Consider the following 26,552-nt stretch of genomic DNA (forward strand, 5'->3'; position numbering starts at 1 on the left):
TTTAGGGAAGGAAACATTCTGTTTATGAACTTTGAGAAACTTCCTGGCATGTATTTTCACTGAATTCTATAATGGATATTATGGTTAAATAGTCAATTGCATAATTATCCAATAAGTAGATTTTCAATATGCTTAACATTGAATTCGTTTGATTAACACATAATTAGGACGCATTCATTTGTGTGTGAATTCTTGACATTATGCTCTGTAATCTCTCTAAAGGGCTATCACGGAAGGCTCTGCTTAGAGGCATTTCAGCTAAGGAATCATTGGCATAATAAGCTATCATTCTGTTCTTGAACCCCTGAGGTTCATAAGGGTCAAAGGAGATGCCACTCAGGTTGTCTTCTATCTAGTTCACAAATCAACAAGCCATTTCTTGACTTAAATAAACAAATTCTTTTAACCAATTTTCTCCTAATTTGGTCTCATTGAGTAACTGTGATTCTATTCCAACAAAAAGGTTTTGATACTTGAAGAAAAGCATGAAATTCTCCTTGATAGTATAAATATTACATTTCTATGTGTTGACTTACTGTCAAAAAGCTTTTATTAATCAACAAGTGGTTTACAATATTATGTTGCAATAGTATGTACAAAATGAATTAAAATGAAACCTGTCCCCTAGGAACTTACAATTTAAACAGACAGGTACAAAATTATACTGACACACAAACAGTACAATGAAAATATCAAATGAATACCTTAATATATAATGACATGTAGTATGTGTTATTCATTTCCAACTTATTACAAAGAATAATTATTTTTATCTTCGGATCATAAGATCACAGATTTGGAGCTCGAAGGGACCTTAGAAGTCATCTAGTCCTGGGGCAGCTAGGTGGTGAAGTAGATAAAGCACCAGCCCTGGATTCAGGAGGACCTGAGTTCAAATCCGACCTCAGACACTTGATACTTACTAGCAGTGTGACTCTGGGCAAGTCACTTAACCCTCATTGCCCCCACAAAACAAAACAAACAAAAAAATAAGTCATCTAGTCCAACTTCCTCATTTTACAGTTGGGGAAATTAAGACTTTCAGTGCTTAAGTGCCATGACCAGGGATATATTCCAGAAACAAGTCGCTATCCTGCTATTAATCTATTCTATTTGGATTTAATTTTCTGTGGACTATTGCACATGTGGATAAAATAACTACTTCTGTAATTGCATAAACTCCTTTCTTCTCTAGGCTTACTGAAAGCATCCTAATGGCCACTTTCAGTGGCAGATAGGATGAGGATAATATGTACCTCATCTTTTTCCCAAAAGATCTTGATTTGTCTATTAGGTATTTGTATTTTGAAAGCTTTTCAATCCACATAGCTTTCCATGTGAGATTATTTACTATAACAAATTCCTAAGGTTTTATGGATCAATGATGTGTCCAAGTAATGAAAATGATGATGTGGGTTGTTCTTGCTATTATTTGGAGTCCAAGGAGAAAGCATGGCATAATGGAAAGAATAATAAACTTGGAGTCCTGACCCTGCCATGTACTAACTGTGTGGCCTCTAGACAGTCAGTTGTGAGGATGGGAGAGAAAATCAATTTTTGTTCATTGAAAGAAATTAATTTTCAACAAGTCATTTCATCTCTGTGGGCTGCAGTTTCCTTCTCTATATGACAAGGTTGTACTAGATGGTCTGTCTCTCTGGTCTCTTTCAGTGGTAAATCCTATGATCATATGACATTATGCTAGTGAATTTTAATATCATTTTCTTAGGTCCCTATGCCCTGTTAGGACTCTTACAGGCATGTTTCCTACCACTTAAGTCAAGTCCACCTCTCCCTTGTCTATGTTTTAATAACTTCACCCATTTTGTTAGGAGGTACATTGTGTAAGAACCAGGTCTGTCATTATGCTAGTCAAATCACCTTGCATGCTTCCATTTGGTAAATAATAGGTAGTAATTTATGCAAAATAATGTTTGTTATTCTCTTGGTATTTTAAGCATCCCTGAGGATTTTTTTTCAGGGCAGTGAGTGTTAAGTGACTTGCCCAAGGTCATACAACTAGTCTGTGTCAAGTGTCTGAAGCCAGATTTGAACTCAGGTCCTCCTGAATCCAGGGCTGGTGCCTTACCCACCTAGCTGCCCCCATCCCTAGGGATTTTTCCAAAATTTTCCTAATATTAAAGCATGCCTTCATGTCTTTTCCACACATTAGTTGACAAAGTCTTTTATCTATTGACAAAAAAGGGAATGGAAAAATTCTAGAAGAATGATGAAAATAAGGGATACACTGTTATGAATCATTAACCAGGGATTAATCTTGACAGAAAAGATGGGTATTAAGTTATTTGCATGTTGCAGTTAATTAAGGTGGCTCATAGAGAAAAGTTCTAGTTGTCATGTCTTAACACATCTAATTGTAGCAATTTATACTTGTAGCTTTTTTTGGCACCAGAAAAAGGTGCCAAAAGTACAAGAACAAAGATGCAAATATGTACAGAAGTTAGTACTGGCAGCACTACTGTGATCCTGCTTCCACAATATTCCTCAAAAGTGACCTAAGTGACGAGAATTTCTGTCCATTTAGTTCTAATCTGCTTCCTGGTTAAGCACCTTTTTGTACTTTTAAGGAAGTTTTTAATAGAAAAAAGAAAAAAAGAAATATGGTACTTCCAAACTTAAAAAAAAAAAACCTACCTTCCTTTACGTTAACTGATGCTTCTAAGGCAAGTTCTACAAAAAGATATATCTATGTCACAATCCCTGCCCTCAGGTAGCTTACAATTTAGTTGAGAAAAGGCAACATAAACACATTGAAAGCTAAGTAATAGAAACGAAAACAGAAAAGTTGTAACAGAGCAATGCAAGATTACTAATCACTGAGAAAATGGGAGAATAGTATAGCTAGTAAGCTGTATGATCTTGGAAAAGGGAGAAATTGCAGCTGGGCAGAATAAGCTAGGAAAGTTTCAGGGAAGAGGAAAGATTTGAGTACACTATTAAAGGATAGGCAGGATTTGACTAGAGAGGAAAAAGAGAAAGGAGTATTTAAGACATTTAGAATAACATGAGCCAAGGCATGGTTATGGTAAACTTTTATTTTTGTTAGGAACCAATGATGTCTCTTAGAAAAGGAAGAGCAAAGAAAAAGGAATATTAACTCTGAGTAAGATTATCATTTCTTATGTTTGTTGTTGTTTAGTCATTTTTCCTCATGTCTGACTCTTTGTGATCCCATTCAGGGTTTTCTTTGCAATACTGAGGTGGTTTGCCATTTCCTTCTCAACTTCCTTTTACAGATGGGGAAATTGAGGCAAACAGGGTTAAATGACTTCACATAGTCACACAGGTAGTAAATGTCTGAAGCTAGAATTCAGATCTTCCTGACTCCAGGCCTGGCACTCTATCCACTATGCAACCTTTCTTATGTATAACCCTGTTAACGTGTATTTATAAGGATATACATTTTTATTTCTTCTTATTTCTTTCTTTTCCATCTTGGTAAATCCTAATTTTGTTTGCATGATATACCTGTAATTTCTATCAGGAGATAAATGATCAATTGGGTTTTTTAAGAATTTATTGATATCTTTGATTCATTTCCCAATACATTCCTCCCCTACCACTCCTGAGTGATCTTATTTAAAAAAAAATTTTAAAGGGAGAAAAGCAGTTCAACAGAACTAGCTAATACATTGAAATAATGTATTCCAGGGGCAGCTAGATGGTGCAGTGTATAAAGCACCAGCCCTGGATTCAGAAAGACCTGAGTTCAAATGTGACCTCAGACACTCGACACTTAATAGCTGTGTGCTTGACACTTAATAGCTGTGGGACCCTGGGCACGTCACTTAACCCTCATTGCCCTGCCCCCCCCCAAAAAAAAGAAAGAAAAGAAAAAGAAAAAATGAAAAATGTATTCCACATTGATAGATCCTCATCTATGCAAAAAAAATGGGGTGGGGGGAGATGTGTCTTCTCATATCTCTCCTATGGAGCCAAGCTTGATCATTATGGTTTTCAGCATTCAGTTTCAATCATTTTTGTTGTTCTTTCCATTTATATTGTTGTAGTCATTATGTACATTGTTTCCCTGATTGTATTAACTTCTGATTACTTCTTCCTCTGTATTTGTTTTTATCATTTTCCTCATTTCTCATTACAGCATATATTCATATTACCATAGTCCTCATTCCAGCACAGTAATATTCCATTACATTAGCCATTCCTTTATCAATGAACACCTAATTTATTTTCAGTTCTTTTCTGCTACAAAAGATGTTGCTGTCAATATTTTGAAGTAGATTGGGGCCCTTTTATTTGTACCTTTTAGTTTTAAGACATTATTTTTTTTTGCCTGTGTTGACTTCAAATAGATTAAATTCAGGTCTGTGTGTGAGACCTGTAACAAAGAAAAAAAGGTATTCTATATACCTGGAGAAGACGACAGATAAATAACAGAGGAATCTCTTATATGGTACCTATCACTTATCTAACCACATTGAGTCCTCAAAAAAGGTTGTGGGCTGTGATAATTGCTGAAAGTTCTTTGTAGTATGTACTTATTTAAACTGACACAATGCTCCCTCACCTGGGATCCAATAAAGAGAAATAGAGGTATTCATGTAGCTCCTGAAGACCTAGAGATCTTTGGGGAAGAGTGTGTGGGCTCTTTCCTACCAGGATTTGAAAGATAACAGAATTTAAATGAACTCAGCCTGAGAAGAGGAGAACAACCATCAGTTTCCTAAGAACAAACCTTCTCAAATTAATATTATTTTTTCCTATAGACTCATAAATCAGGCGAATGCTACAAATGTAGTCCATCTGTATTTCAGCATTTGTCAGAATCTGTCACAATATTCTCATGGAGAAGACAAATATATTTGGGTGCATGATAGTGCAGTTAATTGATTTCATAACTTTGAAGGAATGACATCAGACTAGGAGTCTACGGGTCTTAGTCTTCAACTCAGTTATGTTTGTTAAGTTAGAAAATGATACAAAGCTGGGAGAAATGGCTAGTTTGTTGGCAGAGAATGGGATTTGAAAAGGATCATGACACGTGAGAACTATGGATAGATGTAAGAAGGTTGCATTTTTTAATGTAAAATAGAAACCCTCAGTTTAAAAAAAAAATCAACAGTGCAAGCACAAACTGGACAAGATATGACGAGACAAGTTTTAAGTGACTTAAAAATGAGGCAGCTAGGTGGTGCAGTAGAGTGCTGGACCTGGACTCAGGAAAATGTAAGTTCAAATTCAGCCTTAGATGCTACCTACCTATGTGACCCTGGGCAAGTCACTTACCTCACAGGGTTGTTGTTATCAGGATAAAGTGAGATAATGTGTGGGAAGCACTTTGCAAATTATACAAGCACTATAGAATTGGTAGCTACTATTATTCAAAGTAGGAGTCAGCAGTGTGAGGTGGTTGCCAAAAAACTAATGTAAACTCAGACTGCATTAGGAAAAATAGGTTGTGCAAAACAAGGGAAATTAGAGTCAGTGTACTTTCTCTGTTGAGTCAGACAACATGTAGAGTATTGTGGTCAGTTCTGCAGTTTGACACTTATAAGCTAAAGAATACTCAAATCCAAAACAGTGAAGATTCTTAAAACTACTTCACATAGGGATCAGTTGAAGGAACTATGGATATTTTGCCTGGAGAAGAGAAAACAGAAAAGCAAAGTATAGGATTGTCAGAAATTCAGTGTTATATGGAAGAAGGATTAAAAGTATCCCTTGTGCCCCCTTCTTTGTAGAGGCCAAAAAGAATGAGTATGAAACAGTAAAGATGTTGTTGTTCAGTCAGGTCTGGTTCTCTGTGACCTCATTTGGGTTTTTCTTGGCAAAGATGTTGGAGTGGTTTTCCATTGCCTTCTCCGCTCATGTTACAGATGAGGAACTGAGGCAAACAGAGTTAAGTGACTTACTCACACATAGCCAGTAAGTGTCTGGGGCCAGATTAGAGCTCAGGAAGATGAGTCTTCCTGACTCCAGGCCCAGCACTCTATTTACTGCCCCTGGACTTTTTCAATAGATTGTCTGGTTTTCCTGAACTGTTTTTCTTTCTCTTTTCCCTTTATTGTAATGAATGGCGCTTGCTCTCGCTTGCGCTAGCTCTCCCTCATGCTCGCTCTCGCTTTCTCGCGCTCTCTCCACTCTCACCTCTCTCACCCTGTCTCTCTAGCTCTCTCTCGCTCCCTCTCTCCTCTCTCGCTCTCTCCTCTCTCTCTCTCGCTCTCTCCTCTCTCTCTCGCTCTCTCCTCTCTCTCTCGCTCTCTCCTCTCTCTCTCTCGCTCTCTCCTCTCTCTCTCGCTCTCTCCTCTCTCTCTCGCTCTCTCCTCTCTCTCTCGCTCTCTCCTCTCTCTCTCGCTCTCGCCTCTCTCTCTCGCTCTCGCCTCTCTCTCTCGCTCTCGCCTCTCTCTCTCGCTCTCGCCTCTCTCTCTCGCTCTCGCCTCTCTCTCTCGCTCTCGCCTCTCTCTCTCGCCTCTCGCCTCTCTCTCGCGCCTCTCGCCTCTCTCTTCTCTCTCCTCGCTCTCTCTCTCGCTCTCTCTCTCGCTCTCTCTCTCGCTCTCTCTCTCGCTCTCTCTCTCCTCTCTCTCGCTCTTGGAGAGGGAAGAAGGAAATTTTGGTAATGTAAAAATAAAAGTAATCAACAAAAATTTATTTAAAAAATAATTACTACTCTGAATGATTCCAATGTATGGAATTTGTATTAACAGGTAGAATTTATAGCAAGATAAGTTTCTTGATAGCATAAGGAAAAACCTCTAAACCATGATACCTGCCCTAAATTGGAATCAGCTGTCTGGGTAATCACTTTCCCCTCACTGTAAGTATTTAGGAAAAGGCTGAATGACCTCTAGCCAGGGAATTTATTAAAGGGATTTGTTCATGGCCAAGTGGTTAGACTAGATGACCTCTAAGTTCATTTCCTGCTCTGATTCTCCAAATCAATAACCTTTATTACAGGTATCTCTAGGACAAAGGTTACATGTGACTGATTCATTGATTATCTTGTTACATTTCACATATAAGAAGTAGAAAGGTTAGATGGTGTCAATTGGTTTTACTGAATTACACAAGGAACACCTGTTCACTTAGAACTAGGATTAAAAGTTAATACCCATTGAAGTTGTCATTTTAATGGAGTTTAGCAAAGTGATTTCTATGGTTTGATAGTTCGCACAAGGTTATAGTGAATTTATGCTTCTCTGCAATTGCAGGAAGACAAGCCCATTAACAATCTTTTGATAACTTCTTTTTTTTTCTAGAACAAATGCTAGGGTGTTGTTTTAGGACAGTAAATATTAATGATTTCTTTATAGAATATATTTAGAAAGCAGATTCACAAACCATTATAGAATTAGTTGTTTCAGATATTAAATGTGGATTACATTTAATCCTGCTTGCAACATGTTATTAGGATAACATTTTTCATATGATTGAAATTGTCCTACTTTAGGAAATGCTCAGTATATTATTTGGTCCAGAATACAGCTATTTTAAGGGACTTCTCTTTCAAATAACATCTATAGATTTTTTTAAAAGGAAAACACTTACAAAACAAAGCCCTAGACAAAAGTTATTCCTGTGTATCTAGTATAGAACAAAGTATATTCCACTTTAGTATTAATGGTTATAATTTTAAAAACAAAAATAGAAGTAGAAAAGAAAATTGATAGAAGTGACATTTTGTTCATTCTTTTTCTGTTGTTTTTGTTTTTATTTTTTTTTGGACAATGAGGGTTAAGTGACCTGCCCAGGGTCACACAGCTAGTAAGTGTCAAGTGTCTGAGACTAGATTTGAAACTCAGCTCCTCCTGAATCCAGGGCCAGTGCTTTATCCACTGCATTATCCACTGCCCCTTTGTTCATTCTTCTTTGAAGATGGTAACTGAGAATAGATTAAGGAAGAAATACACAAGTTAATAGAAAAGTTTTCCTTGGTACATTATTACTTTGTTTCACTTACTTGTAATTTTATTTAATGATTTTTCCATACCTTTCTAATAAATACTTTTTAAAGTCTTCATTTCAACAGTCGCATAGAAAATGTGTTTTTCATTTTTGAAAATGATTGGCCTAGGGGCAGCTAGGTGGTGCTGTGGATAAAGCACTGGCCCTGGAGTCAGGAGTACCTGAGTTCAAATCTAGTCTCAGACACTTGACACTTACTAGCTGTGTGACCCTGGGCAGGTCACTTAACCCTCATTGCCTCACCAAAAAAAGAAAAAAAAAGAAAATGATTGGCCTAATTCTTTAAATATTTTAAATTCTCTACAATTGGACCACAATTTCCAAATCCTTTCCAATGCTGTAAAGGTGTGTCTTTGTATGTGAAACTGATATCCACAAAATAAATACATATATTATTTTAATGTCTATGAACAAAGTACATGCAATACTACGTCTATCCTAATTTCTTAGATCATTTATTTACTGTAGTTTATGCAGCCAGCCCAAATTTTTAGCATTAAAATGACTTAAGCTTCAATAAATAGAAATGTGAAATGGTCCATTGTCTATAGTGATAAAGCATGGACAAGGTTGAGGGTACTGACTACAATGGCTTTTCAATTATTTGTTGTTATTTCAACCATCAATGCTTCACCCCAGTGCAGTTTAAGAGTGACTTGCCAAGAATATAGAAATAACTTCAAGAGATTGAAAATATCATATACCTAAAGATCTCCAGTTATGCGGACCACTTCGTACTGGTGTATGACTGGGGAAGGTTATGTCTCCTCTCCTTCCTTCTATACTACTCAGATAATTATTTCTTCCTAGGGCAGATTTCACCTCAGTATATCTTTTCCTATTGATACTTTTTTTTTCATTCACAAATTGAGAAAAAAATATTTCTTTGTTTCCCCTCTCTCTACCAATAAGTAATAAAATAAACCAAAGCCAGGGTGCCAATAGAGGAAAAGGAGAATACAAAGTACTTTGTAAAACCTTGGCCTTAGCATAGTATTCAACCCCTGAACAATCAAAACTTCATAGTGGACTGTTATTGATATTCCTTGACTAACAACTCAGTATTTCTTCTAGGATGAATGATTTTATTAAATTAATGAAATGCTATTTAAGGTTTCTCCTGTCACAAGAAATTGGAGTAAAAAATGCTTTAAATTAGTAGCAATGCTAATATTCATCTACATTAGCATGAAGAGTTGTCTCCTTCACAAAAATTTAATGTAATCCATTTCAGATTAAGTGTTTAAGTCACATTCTGTAATATATCTAACTAGCAAAGAAATTTTAAAAGTGAGCCATCATATAGTAATCAGGGGTGGGGGGGAGATGTTTAAGTGTGGTCTATATACTGCAGCTTGTTGGACAGTTTTTTGAACATGAAGTAATGTTTTCCTTTTGAATACTTTATTAATTTACTTTAAGACTTTAAATTACATAATAAATAAGATTACTTAAAGAGGCAGCGTGAGATCCCAGAGTGAAAAGCAAAATTTGCCTTGCATATGCCTTTGCAGGTTGTATTTGTGAATTTTTCAATTTTGCCCATACAAAATTATGTCTGAAGGGATTTTTTAAATGCAGTTGATAATGACTATCAATTGAGAGGACAAAAGACTATATTGAGAGATTTAATCATACGTAGGTTATTGCCATTTTATATGACTGTGATATCTCAAATTACATATTTTTAATTAAGCTGTGCTATTATTTTGAGACTTTCTTAATAAGTAAAATAACTCATCTGGCTCAGTATTGTGCCTTTGCTGTGCCAAATAGAAGGCAAATTCGCCATTTTACTTAACAATTTCCCCTCCTATTTTGACTCCAAATCTCAAAATGTTAACAGGATTACATAACCATCTGAATCCTGGTCAGCAACCTTAACAGACTGTCAATCCCATCAGGGAAGGTAAAAATTACCTAACTTTTCTATATCTTCTAGCCTAGTACAGTGTTGTGAGCGCATTAGATAATTAATAAACGCTTATTGAGTTTCACTGAATTGAATTGTCATCAGTCTTTGAGACTCTTTCTCCTGTTACTTATGGAAAAATGAAGAAATTAATCAGTGGTAAAGTTAATTGGAATATAGAGTTCCTAAAATGTATCTCTTCCTTCAGTAATTCCTCAAGGTTTGGAGGGGGGGAGGTGAGAGGAGGGTAGGGAGAACAGCATTTAAAGTGAAGAATTGCATTATGGATGCTTTAATGAGCCTGTTTCTGAACGAGTGTAGCCAGTGGTTTACAAATGATTGAAGCAGGATATCTATATTTAGGACTATATTTTCTTGATTGTTAGGTTTGGGTCTTTAAGCATCTTTGATTCTAGGAGAAGTGTGCTTGGCCATGCTTCTGAATGCTTTTGCTCATTGTTGGTGTTCTCATAAATTTGGAGATGCACTTGAGACCTGATAGCCCTTTAGCTTCCTCCCCAGGGGAAGTAAAAAGGAAACCAGTGTAAGGAGACGTGAGTGAGATGCAATTGTGCACAAGGTAGAAGATTGGATATTTCCTAGCTCTTTTCCCTGGTCATTGGCAATCCAGTTTTAAATTATTCACTGCCTGCCCCAGCAAGAGAAAAATGCATTCTACTTAAAGAAGTCTCCATTGACAGTGAGTTAACAGCTTTCAAGCAACATAACAGTCATGTATTGGGTGGGTGGGATAGCATAGTTATGTGGGAAATTAATTTCCCCAAAAAATACATTGAATGAAAATATATGGGAGGAACCTGAGAAGCAGACTAAATATGGCATAGTTAGACTTATTGAGTCTTCTGTTCTGTGAGGCAGTGTTGGGTCATGTATTTCTATCTCCAGTTACCAAAAGGAAACGATTAGTATGAAGATTGCCTTCAAGAAATTCTAAATGCAAGCATACTCCACCTAATGTCATTGGTTTAGTACAGTGTTAGGTAGCTCATAAGTAAAGGGGTCAGTTGAAACTTGGAACAATGCTGTGCTGGAAACAGGCTCATTTTGAGATGATACTCCTAGGTATAAACGTTTATTGCCCGACTGGTATAAAGTACTTCTTTGGGATCTCCAGAATGCACATTATATGAATTTGCCATGAACAGTCAAACATTATAGCAGCATTTCTTAACATTATGGTAGGATCTGGTTAGAATGTATTAATGAAGTAGAGCCAATGTGGTAGAGCAGATGAAGTACTGGCATTGGAGTCAAGACCTGAGTTCCAATTGGGCCTCTGATTTTTAGTATATCCTTGAGGTGAAGAACTGTATTTTTTTTTGGTTTGGTTGGTTTTGTGGGGTGGCTTTCTTTGTGTTAGCAGAACTTAGTACAGTGCCTGGAACATAGTAATTGCTTAAGAAATGCTTGTTGACTTGACTATTTGATTATGGGCAAATTTCTTAAAATCACTAAGTTTCACATTACTCTGATTTTTCTGCTAAGTTATAGATCTTATCAATGGAGAGATTTCTCTCACCATTGAAATAAGACCCATGATACATTAAATTGCAGTGCTGTGAACCACTCTCACTATTTAGCCTATGCCTTTTTTCTGTCTTTTTAGCTGAGGATAGAAAAGATTAAAGGATATAGTTGTTTTTTTCTTTTAATTTCCCAAGTATTCCTAAGTTCTGATCAGTTTGCCCTGTTTGTTATTTTGTGTGTATATGACAGATAAGACCTTTGTAATAGCTGTTTCTGACATATTAAGTAACTCAGATCAGGTGATTGAACCTTTCTGTATTCTTCCCTTATCTCATTTTTAAAATGTCAATAATACCATGCATTACACAGGACTATTTTGAGGATCAGCTATGTTTTGAAGCAATTTGCAAAATATAAAGTCATCCTTAAATAAAAGCTACCTAGAACTCACCATTATAATTCAGTTCAATTCATTTTTTAAAAAATCTGTTAAGCAAAGAATTGTGTTTGGAACTGGGAACACAAAAATGAAAAATGACATAGATGCTGAATTCAACGAGTTCAAGGTCTAATGGGGGTGTGAGGAATGGGCAAAGACATGCTCAAAATAAGTTCTTTCAGAGGCAGCTTTGGTATAACAACAAAAAAAACCTTTATTGCATTCTTATGAGAATGCAATGGTGATTGAGTGCAAATGCTGAAAGGAAGCACCTTGTATTTATCCTGCACCCTGCCACAATCAGTCCCTCCCCTGAGCCACCATAGGTTACTAGGCACAGGTTCAAAATCTTCCCAGAAGAGTTCTAGCTAAATCTTTCTTGCTATGTTACCCCTCCCATACACATACACCTTCATGCAACTCATGTTCAAAAATGGAGTGGAGCTTTCAGACAGGGAAGGAGAAGTTAATATTAATGTCTCTTAAGCAAGCGCAGTAGAGACTAGGGTTAACCTTTTACCTATTTTTTCTAGGACACCAGCAAGAGCCAGCTCAAACTGGTTTCTATCTCTAACCCTGAAAAACTGACTTCTCTTTCTTGAGTTGACATAATTCACTAGATAATATTGCCCTGCTATTCCCTATAGGGGCATGCTTTCCTTGAGAAGATCCCCTCATGTATCAAGCTATCCCTGAGAAGATTCCACCATATGTCAAACTATTACTGTTTCTCACAGGGGTAAATACATATAAAGAAATGAGTTTGAAGAAACGTATATAATGGAAATGAAAGATCTCTTCAAACTCCTTATAAGAAACTTTGAATAAAAAGAGATAACTTTAAACTTGTTCACACTTGGTCTCAAGATCATTCCAGTAGAAGATAATTAAATGGTAGCTAATTGAAGAAATGGGAAAACAAGTTAAAGTGTATTAAAAATCATGGATCTTTACATTGGAAAGGTGGCAATAGTTTGTCATGGATATTGGGTTTGAAAGAACTGCTGAAAATTAAGAGTTTAATTCTAATCCTACATTTGCTACTAACTTGGAACAAGACTGGATGAATGGAAGACTGGTGATACTGTCAACATAAGTGGGGAAGTTAAGACCATTAGGTTTTGAAAATAAGATAAGAAATTTAGTTTGAGATATGTTGCTCATAGTACCACAAAACTAGAGCTGAAAAGTGCCTTATGGGATATTTATTCCCTTTCATTTTGCAGATGAGGAAAAGAGATGCAGAGTTAAGTGACTTGCCCAAGGTCACACAGGTAGTAAAAACAAAGAATCTTGTTTGATCCCAGGTTCCCTGACTCCAAGATCAGGGCTCTTTCCATTGCACCATGTTGCCTTCTAAAATGGAAAAAACCCAGATCTCAGAGGAGAAGATGTAAATGAATCTGTAGGTTTGAGAGTTACTTTCATTAAATTGCAAGTTGAAGCTATAGGACTGGTTATGAGAAAGAATATAGAAAAGGAAGAAAAGGAGATGGGAGAGAAGACAAGATAGGAGTGGGAAGAAGGGAAGGAAAGGAAGAGAGAAGGAAGGAGGGGAAGAGAGGAGAGAAACAAGGACAGGACCTTGGAGGACACTTGTGGCATACACTTGGGGAGTGAAACTCACAACTCCTGAAACTTTATGGACTAGAGGACCTTCTTGTGTCCATAGTCAGAACTCTCTTCTAGTACAAGGAGTCATGCTCCTTGAAGATGCCTTCCTCCTTTGGGAACTGAATTTCTGCATCTGAATTGTCCTTGATGTACCACTCTTCTCCTGGCTGGCTGTATTGCTTCCTACCGGTCCAGTCTTTCTCATCCCAGCTGGATTGTTCTCTGCTATTGGCTGAGTCTCTCTGATGACATGGTGAATTCTGAGGGTGAGGGCAGGGACAGGATGGAGAAACCCTCCTTTCTCCAAAAACGATCCCTTCTCAGGGGCTTAGCACCAAATCTGTAACTGGAATCTGGGAGTCCTCTGGCACTAGGCCATTTTATTACTTCACTGTCTATTTTTATACAAATATCAAATGACTAGGGTAGATCTCAGTCATTTTGTATTCCTTTATCCCTTGACTCCATCAAAGAGGTTCATACTTCATAAGGAAATCCCATGTTATAAACCATTTTAATTTACACATTTCAAACTTAAGCACCTATGACCACTATTACATTAATACCAGGTGATTATATAAAAATGATGGAGGAAGAGAATCTCTATACCTTATATACACAAAGGAGTTTTTAGTGGCTTAATTCTGGATGCTCTTTTGTCTTATCTAAAACTTCCCTCTTATTCTGGTCCTTCTCATTTTCTCTTTTTTTCATTTTTTTAAATTTATGGAATAAAACAAGCATTTTCATAACATGATAAAAAAGATGATTGAACAGGAAGCTGCCAATCAATTATGTACAACTTGCTATTCTTTTAAAATATATAATAAAGTTATTCTGTAATTTCCCCTTTTTCCTCCTCCACCCTGGGAGATAGCTACCATTATTCTTCTTCTTTCCACATGGGTACCTCACTACCATTGTTCTCTAAGTTTAAATCTGCTATTTCCCTTCACTCTGTGTGGATTTATATGAGAATATATCCCAGGTTTGGGGGGGAAGGATGTTTTCTACCACCTGATCTTACTTTACCAAAGTACCTTTGCTCAAAAGTTAATTAAATCTATCAATAAATAGCTGGGATGGAGGGTTTTGAGTGACAGTACTAGAAACCTAGCCCTTTAGAGTTTGTTCTAGAACCCAAATTGGAAGTAGTAGTTACCCCATTTGGGGGCCCAAGCTGCCAGGGGCAGTAGGAATTGGGAGGAGTGTACCCCAAAGAAGGTAACACGTTCATAGGCTGTATTCAAAGAGGCTTAGGATATAGAATAAAGTGATAATCCCTCTGATTTCTTCCTCCTTTTAGACTTCAGCTAAAGTATTATGTTCAATGCTATGTACTACATTTTAGGAAGGATGTTGACAAACTAGATGGTGAGAACTCAGAAGCTCTTAGGATGTTGGAGACAGTGACATATAGAGATGGTTAAAGAACTAAAGATGTTTAGCCTTGAGAAGAGATGATTTAGGGAGCACATGATAGATATAATCAACTATTGGATGAGGGGTTAGATTTATAGCACCTCATCTTTTGGATTAAAACTAGGAGTAGTAAATGGGTGAAATTACAGAGGAACAATTTAATATCAACATAAAAAAGAAACTCCTTGGCAGTACAACTCCCCCCAAATTAAATGGACTACTTAAAAATAGGTTCATCTTTAATGAAGTGCTTAAGAGTCTGGATAACAATATGCCTGGCATTTTGTTGAAAGGATTCCTGTCCTGAATTGGACTAGGTTACGTGAGAGTTCCCTTCGGATTCTGTGGTCCTATAATTCTATCTTGCTTCTGTTGCATTTTAAACCATATGATATACTGACATTTTCACCAGAACAACTTGGTATATATTTTAAGCAATGGATCATGAAAGGCAGAATTTAACAAATAATTAAAACTGTCCAAAATGGGTTTCTTTTAGAGCTACACTGCTAGATAATTATCCTTTGAATATAATTCTTCCATCTTATATTTATCACATGTATCCCACCCTTTGGTAATATAAAACAGAATGCTGCTGTTTGGCCCTTTATCAAGATGCCAGTTTTGATGATTGTTGACTAGCTGACTTTGAACTGAGTTCCAGAGACATAAAATAAATGAGTATGATTAAAATTTGGAGCCCTTGAGCCCTACAAATGTAAAAACTGTCAACAGATGCCATTCACAGAAACATCATCATCTAGTACAGCAGATGGATGAAAATCAAACATAAATTGTACTATTTTGCCTTTTTTGCTTCATTTGTTTTTAATATAGTGCGAAGAAATTCCTGCCATGGCAGTTAAAATAAACTACTGGCAAAGGCTTTGCTATCATTCATTTCCCACACATATTTGGGAATTCTAAATTGATCTTTGCAATTATAGTGCTTTATTACATGAACTGTTTGGACCATGTGGTAGAAGCAGAATCTTGTCATGACTTAGAATCTACTTTTACTTTCAAGTTTACAAGTTTGATCAAAAAGGCTTCATCAAACATTGGAAATGTGGCTAAAAATCCTTTATTTCTCCAAATGAATAGTATTATTTTTATTTCAATAACAAAACAATTTCATCTCTTCTTAAATTGCATGCTATGTAATATTTTCAATGCCATATGATAAAACCATTATGATGTAAAGTAAATTTATTGGAAGCGTTGATATTGATTATTCTCCAATAGTTAGAGTTGGTTCTTCAGAAGTATATAATATGCTGGTTTTATTTTGCAAGGTGGGAGAGGAGAAACGGGTTATTCTCTGTTGGGAAATCTATGAAATTAATGATCTGCAGTTTATTGCTTTTTAAATCATTCCTTTTTAGTAAGGACAAAAATTTCTATTAATCTTTAACAGATCACAAACAATTACAATACAAACCCAGAGACAATTAAAAGACAAAACAATTAGATGCAATCTAACCATCAAAAATATTGATAGGAAAGGATGACATATGATCTCATTGGTTTCTAACTCTAACATCTATTACTCTTTCACAGGGTCAGGTTCGTGCCGCTTTAGTTATTCAGATCCCAGCATCGTTGTGTCCTATACCAAGAATAACACTGCAGATTGGATTCAGCTAGAGAAAATTAGGTTTGTTATAACTTCAAGGAACTGCATGAACCTTACATACATTCTTCCCGATCCCCAGTTTTCTTTCCTTAACTAAACCTATTCTTTGTGGATTGAAAAATGCATTTTGTCTAATGGTCATATGTACATAGATAAATTTACTTATTTACCTTTTCAATTTGAAGAGTATAAAGTTTATTGCATTACTTCCCAATCTGGGTTTAAATCCAAGTATTTATGGTTGTGATAGTTTATGTAGAGCCGTCCAAACTCTTATCTATATCCTTCTTCTGATTCTGGAAGCCAGACTGAAACAATTGATCAGAAGGTATGAAAAGTGATTTTGTATTCTATCTCTTACCATTAGACAGCTGTAATGGCAAAATATGACTTGCATTTGGAAGGTAAGACTGACAATCCACTATAAAATGAGATAGTTACCCATCTGTCTAAATGGGTACAGTTCTGCCTATGGGCTTGGGTATAAACTAGATGACCTCCTGAAGCCCCTTCTGGACTATGATTCTCTGATAGCAGACACTGGGCCTACAGGAGCTAAATGAAATATTAATTTTTTTCCATTTTTTCAAACACTTTTAACAAGAAATGAGGTAGGATGCTTTCGGGAGAGAAAACTGGTTCTTTGCTATTAAAATGGGTTTGGCAAAGTTAAATAGCACATAACATTTCAGTCTGGGTTTGATTGTCTTGACTTTTTTTCCCATGCATGTCCTAAATAATAGAAAGTACAATTAAAATTCGAATAGATGTTCAAGAATTTTTAAATTTTAATTTTGGCCACTTTAGAGTTCTAACCAGCATAATGCAAACAAAACTTTTCATATCTGTTTGGTGATTGATTCCATTAATAATATGGCATTTACTTTAACTACAGTTGCCATGCTGAAAAAGTGTGATTTATACTGTCAAGGCAGAATTAGTGTCAGATTCTTAATGTAAGCTACTAGTCTTTAGCAGTAAACAAATTTGTCCAAAGTTTCCAGTGGCATTTCTGTCCTGTGGATTTTCACCAGTTTTCTTCTAGCCAAGAGCTAGAGAAGAGTGGGTGTAATTCATGAATTTCAATATTGTGTTTCCCTCATGACAAGATAAAATAAAAATGAATGTGCTCTTACTACAAGCTGAGTTCTGACACTCTGACCATATATATTATAGTGTTAACCTTTGTTACTCTTTCTCGTTTCTAGTAGATGTAAGAAAAATGCACATGGGCTAATTACTTATTTCTACATGTCTTTAACTGAAAAATGTCAATCTAAAAGCAATTATAAATTAAGCAAATTATTGTGCTTGTATTATGACAAATTATTTTTCTTAATGCTATATGTTATAATTTAGGGAAATTATAACTCAGTAAAAACTTGGTTGTAGTGTTATATTTATGACTATGATGTTAATTAGAAAACTAGATATTTTTCTTTCTATAATACTATATCTTTACTATTAATTACAATATTCAAAATCAGCTGCTTTTACTGAATAGAATTTTGAGTTTCTAAGTCATACATCAAACTGCAATATTTATTAAAACAAACTCTTATTACCCTGTTTGTCTGAACTAGACAATTATTTTATTTATTACTTTAAATGAAAGTGTCCCTTTTATCTGTTTTAATTCCTTTTGGATGCTAGAAAAATATAACCACCATGAATTTTTTTAAACAAAACTCCAATTGATTATAATAAATGTAAGATAAACCATCTATAACCATCACTGACACTTTTACCGATAGATATTCTTCATCGAAGAGTGAAAAATGAGTCTGCCCTAGACTTTTTCATGGTTGATTTATAGCAAGTCAAAAGTACAACTAGTTTGCATTTTAGCACCACTTTTAATCTTGACTAAGATCATAATTTTCAGTAGGGCAGGTTGCTACTTTAGGAGAATAAAATATTCAAAAAATATTTTATTATATGGAATAAAGTCCTGGTTTTTAACAGAAGCAACATAAAAATTATGTTAAATTATAGTGTTTAAAAATTGGTTTACTCTAAAATGATAAAAAATGTTAACTTTCTAATTGCAGTTTTTATATTGTAAACAGAAAAAGTAATTTATGTGATTCCCCAAAGTAGATAATATGATCTAAAATATGACTGTGAAGTTTAATACATCACGAATTCTTATACTTATTTTCAAAATAAAATTAGAAATCAATGAAATAACTTTGTCGTGTGTGCTTTAACTTTTTTTCTTATATCAAATGAAAACCACAGCACTTATTCAGAGCAATACAATATGTGAAATTCTCTAATATAGTTGACATTCACATACTCTGACTTTTCCAGAATTTGAGTATGTGTCATTTTTTCATCACATCTATACACATTTCTTGGAATATTCACCATTTGTAATAGCTTATGTTAAATGATCAGGTATAAGCATGTTGTATGTATTATAATTAGCAATAATTACAGTAATAGCTTAAATTTGTATAGTGCTTGACATTTAGTTGCAAAGCATTTTATACTATCTAGTATTGAGCATCCTTGATGACTAAGGGGAATATAATATATTGATATGACCAAACATCCTTGAAGTGTCTCATACACAAATTCACCATATTTTACAGAGCCCCATCAAATATCAGCACAATCATCCATATCCTCTACCTTCCTGAAGATGCCAAAGGAGAGAATGTTCAATTTCAATGGAAACAGGAATACATTCATGCGGGTGATGTGTATGAAGCATGCTGGGCTTTAGACAATATTTTGATCATCAATTCAGCTCACAGACAAATTATCTTAGAAGACAATCTGGATCCAGTGGACACTGGCAACTGGCTTTTCTTCCCAGGGGCTACAGTTAAGGTTTGTTTATTATTTGGTGTTTTTTTCCCTAAAGAAGCATTTCACCCAATTGAGAAACACTCATTCTCCTTCCCCATAACCACCATTATCTTGGTGAAGAGAATTATTCTTCTTTACCTTAACTTATCCCTTGATATAAGGATAAACATAAAGGTTTTTAACTATTAATTTTAACTTCACAGAACACATGTGTTAATACATATTGATCCATGAAATATATGGAAAAATATTCATCACATATTTTTAAGTAAGATCCCATTTTATCTAAAGTACACTGTGGAATTAAAACTCAAAGAGATGAGATGGTCCTGTATAATAACAAGAAGAGATAGAAGGGAAAATCTACATCAAAAAGGAAAAGCACTTTTTTAATGTAAACCAATCTTAAGAAAGAAAATACGAATTTTCCAAATAGATAAAATCCTCTGTGTATGCAAGTGTTTTACTGCATATTTTTGAACTCGTTTTTTCTCACTTTTCATCTACAGATCAGAATTTGATAACCAAGTGAACCTTTCTTCATCCAAGTACAATTTTGTAGTAAAACAGCTATAATGAGACCATGAAAAAATGACATGGAACCCTCAATATCCTCAGGGTTATTATATCTCCTCTTTTCTGAAAACTATGTACCTACACAAGTTTGGGAACAAAAATCTAGGACCCTGTGCCTATAACTAGAAACAGAGTTTGCAGAATGGGTTTAGGAAATGGTAGGCCCAGAATTACATTTAAAAGTCCCAAGAAGAAACTCCTAAATTCAACAAAATGAATTCCAGAATAAATGAAGGTGCTTCAACCTAGAAGAATGGTTTCATTACAAAAATAACTTGTTTAAACAACAAATTGAAATTTTTTCTGGTTGGCTTTCCAAAATCTTGGCCCCTTTAAAAAATTGACATGTTGATACTAAAAAGTACCTTTGATTGTTGAGTTACTTGTCACAGTCACATTGCTGCTTGACAAAAGAGAGATTTCTGGTATTACTTTTCATCATTGGCAGATAGACAAATAAACAGAGGAAACACATGTAGTCCCCAGGGGTCTTGGATTTGCATCCTTTTCCCATAATGACATGCCTATCATTTGGTCTCAGTTATAACAGAAGTCCTCCTTGCGGCAAAAATATATGTTTTCTGCCTCATTTTACAAGCTATTACACTAATCCAATTAGATACTCTGTTCTTTAATGCATGCACTTCAGAACAGTACATGATAAAAATGCATCAAGTGTAGTTTTGCTTCAGTAATGATATCTAAATTAAATTGCAACTTTGTAGATTAGACTTTGGAGTATTATATGGATCTTCCAACTTATCATTTTAATGGATGTAAGTTTAACAAGTTAACCCTAGTTTACAGAGCAAAATAGGTTGCAGTAAAGATAACTAAAATGCCAACTCTCAGTTTGGCTGACTGGCAAGAATTTTTCCCAAAGTCTAATGCTTCCATTTAAAAATGCATATAACTTGTTCTCTTTCAAAAGACTTGGCTCAAATCCCACCAGTACTACTGACCTTATTATTATTATTCTCCTGATCCTGAGTACAACACTTAACCTCTGCAGAAATCAGTGTCCTTGTCTCCAAAAGGATAGTATTGGACTATATGAATTCTGGGGACTAAGAGGTCTTCTAGATCTAAATTTAGGATTATCACCCTAAATTATTTTTCATTTAAGCTCATTTGACTAATTTGATTTTATGGAAAAACCATATAGTGAAGAAGTAATGACTTGCACTTGAAAGAAGTTTTCTCATTTGAGAGTTCCTTCCACCAACTGATTCACAGTTCAGTTTCTATTCCTTTTCTTGACTCACTAGCTAGAGTTGTTCTCATCTGATTGAGCTGGAGTTTTGTCTAGAAAAAGCCATAGTTGGTTTGTATTCTATATAATTTTTTTAGTAAAAACAACCTTTACCCAATGTGAAAATAATGTAATGTGATGTCTCTTTTTCCTCTTTATTTCTGACCTCCTGAAGGGTCCTTTCCTTTGTAAATTGGCAGTAAAAAAAAATCACTTCTTTGAACAATTTATTGCCAGACATTATAAAAACTGTCATTTAAATGATTGTTGGTTTCCCTTAATTTTTAAAAAAATCTTCTTCCAGTTTCATAATATAAAATCTGTGTGTTCTTTTTTTGGACAACTAATGTGAAATCAATCACTTTCCTTAATCTCAAACTGTAAGCAAGTTTTTTTCCTCTTTGCAAAGTTAATTATCTACCAGTTTATCCTGTTTATTGTTTTATTTCTATTTTGGTTGAGGGTGGAGGATATTGAAATATTTTCATCATTAATTTTTATGTCATATCTAGGGTTTTTCACCAAATGAAGTCAATAAGTACTTGTTAGTCAGTATAGGAATTGCAAAAGGAAGATATAATGTGGTTCCTATGGGAAGATTATATCATTAAAGGGAAAAAACTTGAGTTCTACTTATGGTTCTGCCACAAACCAGCCCCTAGAAATCACTTCACAGCTATGGGACTGTGGTACCTCATTGGTAAAATGAAAGGGCGAACTTCTAATCTCTGAGGTTTCTTTCAGCCCTTTCAGCTGAGAACTGAATGATTCTAGTAGAGTGACGTCCAACTCAAATAGAAACAGGAGCCATTAAACTTTATATCAAATCCCTGTGAACAGCATACTGACTCAGAAAATCTATTCACATTATCTGTGTTAGAAAATGAGTTATTTTGTTTACCATTTCCCAATTATGCTTTAATCTGGCCCAGGCTGCACTCAGGTGTTGCAGGCAGCATTCTGACTGTGTATCTGACACAGATATGAGTCCTTTCCCTTGAGGAATCTAGAATCTGGCTAGAAGAATGAGTTTAGGGAAGCAATGTAGATGTGGAAGTCATAAATGTAAAAGTGATAGTAGAAACCAAGATGATGAACAAGAGAGTGAGCAGAAGATAAGCAGAGAACCCAAAACTATGTTTCCAGGAGAATACTTCCAAGGAGAAGGAAGCAGAAGATTGCTGGGGAGATCTAAATCCACTCATGACGCAAATATTTTATGTGCCCATAAAAAGTAAGCAGAAAGCAAATTGTAAAAAAAAAAAATATGATTTGCTTTAATATTATCTCAGCTTCAAGGATCTATAACTTTGTGGGGTCTCCCTCCACCAAAAACACATCACAGTCCCTCTGCATTTTGATAGATGGCCTTTGAGAATTGCTCTGGTTAAAAGAAATCAGCACTTTGAACATTTGTTTGAACACTTTGTTTGAACTTAGCTAGGCTGATCCTCAGGTAATATATATTCAGTCCACCACTGGACCAGTACTTCATGAATTCACACAGCATCAATATGAGCCCACAGCCAAAAATTTTTTTTAAATTGTACTGTTGTACCCAAGTATTTCCCTCCCAAAGGGAAGTTAAGAGGATAAAGTATTAACTTCTACTTAAGCTAAGAAAATGCTTTTCCTTAGCTGTTAGATGATCTTATTGTAATGGTGATAGTTCACAGTCACTATGATTGACATGAGTGATTTTATTAAATTAACTGCTACCTATAAAATTAGGGGCATGTGTAAGCTGCCAGGATGCACAGTTTTAATATGAAAACTTCAAGGGAGGAAAGTCAAATAGGAAAGCATAAAAGGAAAGTGGAAAAATGCATATGCATACACATATCTTGATAGATAACTTGTTTCTATCTCTCTTCAGTTGATCTTGTGTTGCTTTGTTTTTTTAACCAAAAGAAAATGCCATAAGATCAAATTGGATAATTAGGGGGTTTATGTGACCATTTATGTCCACCCACAGTATGTAATTAAAGAAAGACACTATAATATTTAGTAATTTATGTTATTTAGTAATTAATATGAAACATACAGGTTATGCATATATCAGCAGCCAATGAGGGCCTATAAGATATTGTGTTTCTTATGCTTTTTATATGAGTGGTAGGTATATGATCTAAGTAATAAGGCATTGGGAATAATTAATATTTCCTCCTTTTCTTTTCATCTTTCCTTATTTGTTTCTTTGCTTTTTTGGTCTTCTCAGACCTTTTTGAAATCTCCTCTCCCATAATGGGCCTGTTTAATATCCTGTTGGGAGGCAAATCCACCATAGGATAAAAAGTTTAACCATCCAAAATCTAACTCCTATCACTGTGTATATGTTTCACATGAAGTACTAAACAACTATTAGCACAGTCTGGAAAGCAGTGCAGCTACAACCTGGGGGCAGGACGGAAGAGGTGCCAGGTTATGCCAGGAAGTTAACCAGTGTTTCTAGAGTGGCAATACCTCTAATCAACCAGCATATTTAATTTTCAGGGAGCAATTTGTATTTCTAATATTAATCTTGAGACTAGTCCTCTTGATTCTGCCAATAAATATGTATTTGCTTGGGGATGAGTACCTGGGTTGTACTCTAAGGAGAAAACAAATCTTCAAAGGTCTAGAAATTCCAAAGGTGTTTTGTGTTTGCATTGTGGCCCATCTCAAGTCACTCCTCTGAGAGTATAAAGGAAAAATTTTCTTGCTTAAAGACCTCAACTACTAGGTACTCCATTGACCTCAGTTATTGTTGCAACATTTGAGAGAGGATGCCAACTAGAAGCAACCCGAGGTCTTAAAGTGTCCCTAATTTCAAATAAAGAAATTATCAAAAAGAAGTTCAAGAAGATTTAGTTATCCCTTATGCTGTCATCTATCAGGGTTAAGTATAAATGAGAAGTACCAAGAGTATCAAATATCCAAAATACAACCCAGGGATCAATGACTTGTAAGTGAACTTTGTTCACTTGAGAGAGCTCTTTCTGTTCTTTTAATGATACCTTAGGTGGAAACAGATGGTGGCAGACTCTTAAAATGGAGCAGCTGTCAACTATGTGCTACATATTTATCAAACATGTGTTTCAGTTTCCAAATTTGTTTCATCCTTGGTGATAGCACAGATTTTCCTCCTGGGTGGATCCATCACCCAACATTCATGAGAGACAGAGAATCTTTGGATGGATAGATAATAGATGTACACACATAGACTTGAAGGAAGAAGAAAGAGAAAGAACAAAAGAGAAAAAGGGAAATAGACAGAGACAGACTTGATTGCCATTAACAGTTTTTTATCTCCCCTGATACTGCAGTTAGACCTAGCTCTCAGGGGTATAAATCACTGACTTCTGTCAGCTGTGGAATTGACCCACAGATTAAATGCAGATCGCTGGGAGATAGATACTGTACTACATTTTTAAGAGGATTCTGCCCTGTTTTGATTGCTGTTTCTACATCTGCTGCTCCTTCTACCTTCTTGTCCTATATTATTATATAAACGTCAAGTAAAAAATATTGGTCCATAGACCAGTTTTTCCACTCTGCTCATGCATATTAATCTACCTTTAGATAGAGATTAAAAGTACAAACTGGTTTTATGTTAAGCAGCTTTTAGAATGGGCAGAGCAGTATGTATATCTCATTTAATAGAAATTCCTTGAACATAATTTCTAAATTCATGAGCTAAATAATTATCTCAAATTCTTTAAGAAATATGGTTTCCTGACTTTATAGAATTTGAAAGTTTCTCATCATCATCATCTTGTCTCAACTCCTGTTGTCAACTTCAGCAGCTGATTTCCCTTTTGCTTGTGTGTTATGGTTAAATATCCAACAATAATCAATTGTTACTCCAGGTTCAATATAGATAGAATCAATATAGATAATAAAAACTGCAAATTCTACATCACAGGGTTGTTACTGGGTCAAATGAGGTAATGCCTATTAACAATTGTTTAGTCATTTTTTTAGTTGTTTCCAATTCTCTGTGAGCCCATTTGCAATTTTCTTGGTATAGTGAAGCAGTTTGCCATTTCTCTCTCTACCTTATTTTACAGATGAAAAAACGGAGGCATACCGGAGTTCAAATCAGGCTTTATACACTTACTAGCTGTGTGACCCTGGGCAAGTCACTTAAACCGGTTTGCCTCCGTTTTTTCATCTATAAAATAAGGTAGAAAGAGAAATGGCAAACTGCTTCACTATCTTTACCAAGAAAATTGCAAATGGGCTCACAGAGAATTGGAAACAACTAAAAAAATGACTAAACAATTGTTAATAGGCATTACCTCATTTGACCCAGTAACAACCCTGTGATGTAGAATTTGCAGTTTTTATTATCTATATTTTTCAGATGAAGTAATTAGGGCTCAGAGATTCAAAGTTATTTTTTTCATATTCATACATCTAGCAAATAGTAGAGTTCAGATTTGATCCTAGGTTCTCATACTCAAAATCCACTGCTCTTTCTCTCATGGTGCTGCCGCCTCACAAGCCAAGGAAGTAGTCACTAGACCAGTGTTCTGACTGTTAATGGATATTAAGTAGTTGGAAAACATGTACCCTGGGACATTGGGAGCATACTTCCTCTCCCAGCAAGAATTAGAACTTTTCATCATATTTTCTCTTCCAAGGGTTCTTAGCTGTTAGATGACCTTATTGTAATGGTGATAGTTAACAGCCACTATTTGATGAAGACCCACAATGAACTTCTTTTCAGAATGATTGTATTAAATATATCAAATAAAATACACAGGATTACAAAGGAAACAATTATCTTAAAATACAGTTATCAAAATATTAAAAAGAAAAAAAAAAACAACCAGGTTCACAGACTCCAGTTTAATAGCCCCTGCTCCTGTTGCCTCCTATGCATGCTAGAACAAATTGGTTATGTGGTACTGGGGCAGGAAGGTTGGAGAAGTAGGTGGAATATCAAATGGAAGAACATTAAGTTCAAGTGTCAGAAAAATGCAGGAAATTTTGTCAAAGTTTTACTTTGAATAAAAAGTTAAAGCATTAAAGAAATCTGAAACTAATGAAACAAGAGAACAAATTGAGGAGACTTAAAAAATTGTTACCTTTCTGGTAACACAGATAGATGTTCAGAAGGACAGCATGTCAGGAAAAAAAACCTAATAGACCCAAACCTAATATACTTCTAGACTGAAATGAGATGCAGACTGTCCAAGATTAGGAAAATGATTGTTCTACTGTTCTTTGCCACGGGCAGACCACATATAGAGTATTATATTCATTTCCTGGCACCACATTTTAGGAATTTTAGGAAGAATATTGATTTTCTTTGCTAAAGGAAGGTGACCAGAATGGCAAAGGTCCCTGAGAACATTAAATATTGATTATGAATTATTGATTATTCAAATATTTATGTGAAAGAACATGAGGAGAAATTAACATCTTCATATATTTGATAGCAGTCATAGAGCAGCCAGAATGAATT

At 35.2% G+C, this 26,552-nt stretch overlaps 1 protein-coding gene across 4 annotated transcripts in view; it reads left to right on the forward strand.

The window, feature by feature from the left end:
• Nucleotides 1-26,552, forward strand: part of RELN (reelin) — a 577,995-nt gene that overhangs the window by 289,256 nt on the left and 262,187 nt on the right. For all 4 annotated transcript variants that reach the window (XM_043965756.1, XM_043965757.1, XM_043965754.1 and 1 more), the window contains exons 9-10: nucleotides 16,380-16,476; nucleotides 19,053-19,293. In XM_043965756.1, coding sequence (XP_043821691.1) covers nucleotides 16,380-16,476; nucleotides 19,053-19,293 — 338 coding nt within the window. The remainder of the gene's footprint in view (nucleotides 1-16,379; nucleotides 16,477-19,052; nucleotides 19,294-26,552) is intronic.

Source organism: Dromiciops gliroides, chromosome 5 (assembly GCF_019393635.1).
Source record: "Dromiciops gliroides isolate mDroGli1 chromosome 5, mDroGli1.pri, whole genome shotgun sequence".
NCBI lineage: Eukaryota > Metazoa > Chordata > Mammalia > Microbiotheria > Microbiotheriidae > Dromiciops > Dromiciops gliroides.